The sequence below is a fragment of the Cynara cardunculus genome, assembly GCF_001531365.2.
Source record: "Cynara cardunculus var. scolymus isolate 2C chromosome LG 8, CcrdV1, whole genome shotgun sequence".
In the NCBI taxonomy this organism is placed as follows: domain Eukaryota; kingdom Viridiplantae; phylum Streptophyta; class Magnoliopsida; order Asterales; family Asteraceae; genus Cynara; species Cynara cardunculus.
This window is the reverse complement of record NC_037535.1, coordinates 8,410,353-8,418,612: the sequence shown is the minus strand read 5'-3', so window position 1 is coordinate 8,418,612 and position 8,260 is coordinate 8,410,353. Positions and strand designations below refer to the sequence as shown.

The 8,260-nt window shown below is 34.7% G+C and overlaps 1 protein-coding gene across 1 annotated transcript; it reads right to left on the bottom strand.

Annotated features, from left to right (window-relative positions):
* Nucleotides 1–3,639: 3,639 nt before the first annotated feature.
* Nucleotides 3,640–4,731, bottom strand: LOC112516163 (F-box/kelch-repeat protein At3g23880-like). Its single transcript, XM_025123184.1, has one exon. The coding sequence runs from the start codon at nucleotides 4,729–4,731 to the stop codon at nucleotides 3,640–3,642; it is 1,092 nt and encodes a 363-aa protein (XP_024978952.1).
* Between the last annotated feature and the right edge of the window lie 3,529 nt (nucleotides 4,732–8,260).

Sequence of the window (8,260 nt, the reverse complement as noted above, 5' to 3'; positions counted from 1 at the left end):
TGATAGTTCATGTTTTGTAATAATACTATTTTAGTATTATGAGAATGATGATGTGAATTATATGTGTTTGGAATATGAGGGTTGTTACAATGATTTAGTGTCAGATAGAAAATGATTGTTTGGATATTATACTGAATCAACAGTCTGAATGACATAAAATTACCATTATACCCCTGCTTTGAATGAAAATTGACATTTGATAGAAGTTCTGATTGAAATTTCTAAATGAAAAATAGAAAATAATTAATAGTCCAAAGCCAATACATGATACCATATCAATCCAAACAAACATAACAATGTATGTTCAAGTTTTCGCATGACAAAACATCACATGAAATGCAGGTTCAAACACAATATTTTGCGTAGAAAATCTAATTTTAAACATTTAACACCAAATGATTTGCAAACTCATCATGCAAATTAGCCATGTAATTATTGTCTTGGGGACCCCAAGGTGGTGCATCCATCTCATCTTCCTCGTCTCCTTTAATTTGTTCTTGTCTTCAGTAATGAATATGGGGCTATTGTTGTAATCCATGAATAAGTGATCTTGCATTTTTCATCTTCTTATAAAATTATGGATCACGAAACAAACGATTACAATGTTTCTTTGTATTTGAAAAGGATAAGGGGTCATTTGCTTCAAAATTGGGAATTTTGTTTTCAATACACCAAAAACACGTTTGATAACATTTCTAAGTTGTGTGTGTGGGCATGATTGAATGTTTCTTCTTTGGTCAGAGCATGTCGACATCGAAAATCAACTAGCCAGTATCTTGTATTGCAATATAGAATCAGAAATCCACGAGTGTTATACCCTTCTATCCTGCCCAAACATAAGTGAATATCATATTAAAATCACAAATCGCTAAACGTGTTGATAAAATTCACCTCTTTCTCTGCCTTTAAAACGAGCTTGTTGATCAACAAACACAATTGCATATATGAGAGTCTAATCTAAAGCACCTATTGCTCTCTTTATTTAAAAAATATAAACTATAAGAAACTTATTAACTACCTTTTGATTTTGCAAATTATATAAATGAAAACATACATGAAATATTTTTCTAAGATTTCTTTGTCATTCTGACATTTAGGAGGTTTCTTCATTGCACATTGGTCGTGCAACTTCTCTAGCAGTAATTGACGAAAATATTTATTGGTAGTCTACGTTGAGTGTTGAAATCTTCGTTTAATCATTCTATAGTGTTTATTGTAACCTATTATTATTAAAAAGAATTGTCATCTTCTTCTCAACACTTGCATTCCTACTATTTTGCAACCAACTTTTTTGTTTAAAATGGTTGCATAGTAGTATATAGGCATCACGGGAAAGACTCATCAATTCAAAACATTGAGTATTTGAGCCATTTAATATTTCTAGAGTATACGCATGTCCAGTCAATGATAAAGTGTTATCTCTTATCCTTTCGATTGATGTAGCTTTTCATTTCAAATACAACAAAAAAAGTAACAAAAGCAACAATTCTTCCTCAACATCCATAGAACACCTTGGAAATAAATAAATTACAAAACACGAAGGTTAACATAATATCAAAAAAAAAAAAAAAAATCGAAAGTTGTATCGTTTAAAAGTTCAATAGTTACATCATCCAAAAACATGTTCAATAGTTACATCATCCAAAAGTTATGTGTTCAAAAACAAAACATCGTTCAAAAGCTAGTTGAATCTTCACTCGGATTAGCGCCTTGGGGAGGTAGATATCATATCAAAACACAATGTTCAAAAGCATTACATGATCCAACTACATGATCCTGTACTTTTGTCCTATCATTCTAACCCAACCGGCCAAACCTTCCGGGTTCAATCACAACCACACTTTCCTACAGTTGACACTTTCATTGAAGATAAAAATGGTACATGGTACAACTACAGCTGGTGATCTATTCCCCATCCAAGTTCATTCAACTTTTCCAAGCAACCAGGACCATCGTTCGAATATTTTTCCATAATTGCTTTCAGAAACTTAGAAGTATCTTCTTCAACTTGTTAGTTACTTGCTTGTTCACCTTTTCGCTTTTGGTTTGTGTACTTGGATGAGAATTACACTCTTATCTTGAAGTTGGGGTCAGGGTTTGTTGACTATTAAGAACTACCTCAACATCTTCAGTCGAGTGATTAGAAAGTGGGTCGAAAATGTTGGAAATACTAGAACATGGTCATTCAAACCCCCATTATTTAAACCCCATCAAATAGTTGAACACAAACATAGGAAAAAAAACACAGTCTTTTACTCATGATTGGTTCAATATATTTGCTTCTTTGTTTAAAAAATATTATATAAATAAAAAAAGATTCCAAATGAAAAATGATATAAAATGAAAAAATTATAAAGATATCTCAATTTCTATTTGTCATTCTTCATCAATTACATTAAACGTATTGGATGTTGAGGCATTCACGTTGCCCATTTTGATTTTCAGTCTCAATCCATGCATTGTATTTCGCTTTTAAATAATCATAATGGTTTTCCATTTGTTTTTTGATGAGCGACGAATTTGTTTGTTTTTAAGCATCTGTACAACATTCTTCTATGAACGCGGCTTAAAACTAGTACCTTCTCATCCATGTATAACAACCTCATATATACACGCTTCAAGAAAAGTTAGCACCACACTCTTTTTTTCTGAATTTATTCTACGTTTTTTTTATTGTGAACCCTTACCAACAATGTCCATACCTTAAACTTTTATCCAGAATATAGCAAATCAATTGAAATCCTAACAAATAAAAAATAAAGGTTGAATTCAAGTACTTATTGAAAAGAATGTGATCATCACAGTAGAATCACCAAGGAGGCACTTTGCATAAACCCCATAAATTAGTTGGGGGCAAAGGTATGATTTTTTTTAGCTAGGGGTCGTTTATCAAACGCTTACTAGGATAAGCGCTTACCAAGTAACATTATTTCACCGGATGAATATGGTAAGTACCAAGAATCTTACCCGGTAAGAGCGAGACAAGGACCAAAAGTCTTACCTGGTAAGTGAGGGCGACGACTCTTACCACGGTAAGCGCTTATCGGGTAAATTGTTGCATACAATGTCGTTTTGGTGGACTAAAATCTTACCCGGTAAGTAAATATATAATAGTGTTAAATTTTACCGATAAACACTTTTCGGGTAAGTGTTTGGTAAACGGCGCCTAAGTGATGACAATATTTCATTATAAGAGATAAATATAAAGACATTTTTACATATTAATCATTGGATTGTTTTTCATATATGAGTTCATATGTTCAAGTATTTTATTTCACTTTTTTTAGAAACATAATAAATCTGAAACTAAAAGTTAAAAACTAAAGAAATGACACTAAAAATTCGAACTTAGGTCTGTGGTAGAGAAAAAAATTTGCAAACCAACTCTACCAAGGAAAACTTGTGTTTTCATTGTAATTTTTAAAATATATAGAGTGTGAAAGAGTGAGCTTACCACACCAAAAGAGAGAAACCTGGCCCTTTAACACAACAAATTGATGCGACGATATTTTTTACGACCCTGTAATTTTTTACACTACGACGGAGGAATGAAATGACGGGTTGTGCCACTAAAACCAAATATATTTGGGTGCAACCCATCAACTTCACATGGTCTGCTTCAATGTGGAGTTCATCAGCTTAGCTTTGGTTTCTACATGGTTGGTCACCATTGCAACCCGTGCCTCTGTTCAACAATACAAGATTTTCCTTGTACTTTACAATGTCAACTATGATGGAAAGACCTTTGACACTCGCAAGTCTTGATCGGACCCCTTTCACAGGATCATAAACTATATAGCCCTCAGACTGAGTGGTCAACACTAAATCACCATCGGTCGTCGGTTGCAAAACCCGGCTTATTCTTCCTTCGTATGGACCTGTATTCAATTTCAAATCACGAGACCAAGATGCGACATTATTGTACTCTCTCCGCAACCAAATCCAACTATCGCTACCTTCATTTGTAACCACAGCTAGATAACCTTTGATGATTGTTAGCTGTGTGACTTCCCAACTTGGCTCAGGCAAGGGAATCGTGCCGAAAACCTCAGTTGACAAATCGAATGACATTATGCTACCTGGTTCCGCTACCAACCAGTACAATGCTCCATTGACAAAACACGCAAGTGAGACATTGTTAAGCGGAGTGGTAGGGAAAGCAATGACACGCCAAACGCCTGTGTTTATGGTGTAAATCGATGATTCTGGGGCATCTCTACCATATGTTGTGTAGGATATCTTCACAATCTTGTAATCAAAAGTGGCCAAGTCGAAAGCAAACCCGATTGCTACTTGAGGGCCATTAGAAGAAAAGTCCCTCAAAGAATGATGATGAGGCAGGGTTAGTTTGCGCCGAATTGAAGGATTCCATAAAGTAATTTTATGGATTTCATGATCATACAGACAGATAATTCCGTTACATGAACCAACAATATGGAAATTGTAGCCGGGAAAGTCGAGTGGTGTTATTCCTATGTATCCATCTCTGCTAGTCAATGGCAATCGGTCTTCAGAATGTAACGTATAGAAGTTTTGCACATGCTTATTGAAATAAGTCAAGTGTCTGATGAGGAGTTTTTGAGGGTTTTTAGCAGCGCGGAGAGCATGGTTGCTGATAAAATTGGGGCAAACAATATGAGAAAACCATGATTTCGAAAGAGATGTAAATCGGAGAAGGGATTTGGGTGGTAGTCTTTCAAAGATTTCAACAATCAAATCGTAATCTGACATTGCGTAAATCAAGATGGAACGCATCAAAACAATTGAAAACATAGAGTTTCGACACTAATTAGTATTTGATTCATACACGATGGATGCAAATAATTCATCTCTAAATCCCTAATTTGAAATGAAAACAGGCAAGAAAATATAGATTGAATTGAAGAGACATGATTCAACGATTAATAATATCACTCACCGGAAAATGGTTTAGAAATTATGATGAAAAAGGAGGAGAAGATGTTGATTTGAGATGGTTTCGTTTCCAATAACTACTAGATTCAATTAAACCATATATCATGCATGTATAGAAATCAAGTTTAGAAATTAATTACGAGTGAATTTTGGATTTGGTCCCTGTAGTTTTATGTGTTTGTTACTAAGGTTTCTATGGTATGTTTATTGTGGATTATTTGGTGTTTGTGGTATTTAATTTGTTTTGGTCACGAAGAAAATAAGGTGCCCCCAACAATTATACACCCCCAACCCTATACCCTACCGACCAACCTAAAACCACCTTTGGAAGCATTGCTATTTATTTAGTTCGGGGCTGTTTACCAAACACTTACCAGATAAGTGTTTATCGGTAAAATTTAAAACTATCATTTACTTACCGGGTAAGATTTTAGTCCACCAAAACGGTATTGGATGCAACAATTTACCCGGTAAGCTCTTATCGTGGTAAGAGTCGTCGCCCTTGCTTACCTGGTAAGACTCTTGTTCCTTGTTTCGGTCTTACCGGATAAGATTCTTGGTCATTACCATATTCATCTGGTAAGTTTAATGTGACTTGATGTTCACTTACCCGGATAAGTGTTTGATAAACGGCCCCATAGTGTTAGTTTATACTTTCTTTTATGTATGTTAGATTGTATATAAATATTATATGAAAAGGGACTTGTTCAATTGTTAATTCTAGTCATTAATAATCACTTAAACTTTGTATTAATGTGTAATGTGTTACTTCTAGTATAATTAATAAAATGAGAATATATTGTGTTATTCAATTTAACTGAAATAGTAAAAATAACCAAAGCCGAGCTAAATAAGTTATTCTTATTTGTTAACCGAGTCGTCTTGGTTCGATTGAGTTATTTGGTTTCGTAATATTTTCTTACAGCCTTGTATATACTTTCGGTAACCTAAGTTTCTAGATCCCCCACTGATCCCAACATATCCTAATTGATTAACTCTAATACCATATCTACCCCTTTTGATTTTCACACTTGAGAATTTGTTGTCCCTATGGTCTACTACTTTACAAATAGCCGGCTACTATTAAGCTAGTAGCTGCATTGACTATCTTTTTTTAAATTTAGCCACCAAGTTTTCTTTTCAAATATGTCTGGAATCCCGTAACTCTAACAACCGCAAGCCTGGTTTTGCTTGCAGTGTCAGACTTTTCAGACCAAATTCAGTAACTAGACCAAAAATACAAAACAACAAAAAGAAAAATCAAAGGGCAAATTGCGTTTTGTGTTTTTCAAAATGGTTGCGATACCACGTGTCAAAATCTGAAGCATTGCAAGAAGATATAGGGTCGCCGTAGGACTTGTCAAAATCATGTTCACTGCAAGCCTCTTATTCTTTTACGGTAACGTAAGCAAGGAATTGCAACCAGCCAACCACTACAGTCTCTTTCTCCTCTCTCACGATTACTTACAGTGACGACTTCGGCCACGAGAACAATTACCACCATTACCACCATCACCGACCATTACTTCCATGATTACCACCATCATCCTCCGTCATCATCCACCATTTCTCTCCTCTCTCTCTCTCTCTCTCTCTCTCTCTCTTTCTCTCTTTGATGCAAGTAGCGTTAGCGGCAACCACCGGTTCTACCGCTACCAATTCCAAGATCTATTTTGAAGGTAAACCGATTACAAGATCTATTTTCTCTTATATATATAGGGGCCTTCTTTTGAAGCCCCTTAAAATTATGAGAACTATATGATCCATTTTTCTAAACCACATAAAAGGTTTTAGAAATACTAGAAATCAAAAAAGGAATCTATGATAATTATCTTTTACCAAATCATGTGTAAGCCAATTCACAAATTCATAAAGTCAAATTCATAAGGTACAATCCATATTTCAAGAGGAGAACGAAATGCATTTTTTGTCCATGAAATATAGAAGCCTTTTGGCCGCATATTGCCTCAGAGAATTGGTCAACACATTCGGAGATAAGAAAGTAATCCATATTGTAGCATTGTCGGGTTAAGGCATGGGGTATGTACCTTTGTGCAAGAGGATAAGACAAAATAATTTTGGTGGGCAAGATATTGATCTGGCGGTTGGAAAGACTCGCTGATAAATTCTTCAAGTATAGATGATAACTTGGTCAAGATTCACATATGATATAGACAGTAATGGTATCACTAAACACCACTTCAGATCGCGAGTAAATTCTCTCTGTCTTCAACTACTTCTTTGACATCGCTGAAGTTTTCCTTGATATGAGTTTTTCTTTGAAATACTCAAAGCTCTAATACAATTACATACATTTTCAGCGATCATTGAACAGAGTCAGATAAAACTGATCGCTGAAACTAAAATTACAATAAGCATACACTAAGTAAAGGATGATCATCAAATTACTAAGAGAGTTTGGATCAACAACCTCCCCCTATTTGATGATGACAAAGCAACATAAGAGAATTGTTTAAGTACAAACAGAAAAGAAATGGAACTCATAAATACTTTCTCCAATTAATTTTTTTGATTGATGTTTTCAGCACTGAGATGGAATGAAGTACTTTAGTTAAAAGTTCATTAATTTGTAAAAAAGTATTACAAAAATACTAAATGGAAAATACAATAACTTAAAGCACATAGCTAAAAAGTCTAATGATTAATAACACAAAAGAAAAGAAAGAGTCTATCATCTAAGATCTTCGAAGTTGATGTAGTCAAGGATATTTGATCCTTGATCTTTTCGCTTCAGTAGTTCTCTTCGGATATTTTTGTCTACTAAATGACCAGGAAGGGTGAAGATATCATAGTAGGTGAGTACAAATACTAAATGATCTTCAGGTACAGGATGAAGTTTTGAGCCTCACGAAAATCGTAGATCCCTGTTCATATCTGTGAAAAAAATGTCATAGTCAGGTATGAAGATAACATTACCTGGAATCTGAACACCTTCGGTAGGAGCGTTAGATTGAGCATAAGAGGTCTGGAGAGTAATTGGAAAGAACTTCATCAAGTGAGAACTTGGTTTGATGCTCATTTTTATCAGAGGGGCCTTCTTTAGTATTCTTGCATTGACGAGTAGTCCTCATTGGTAGAGGAGGAACATTGACAACTTTGGATACTCTTTCAAAGAGTTTGATGTACTCGAACAAGTAAGATGGATAATTAGTGATCAAGTTTATGTCATCTTTGAAGATAAACATACTGACTACTAATCTTCCATACTTTCTTCTTCTAGCGATGGGTGAAATTAGTGATCTTATGCATGTTTAGACGTTCCACCTTCAGTCTACATCATATTAGCTCTTTTCCTTCAGTGCATCTCCCTTGGATTTGTCTTCCT

Coding starts and splice junctions, on each gene's coding strand:
- LOC112516163 (XM_025123184.1), bottom strand. CDS start 4,731: ATGTCAGATTACGATTTGATTGTTGAAATCTTTGAAAGACTACCACCC.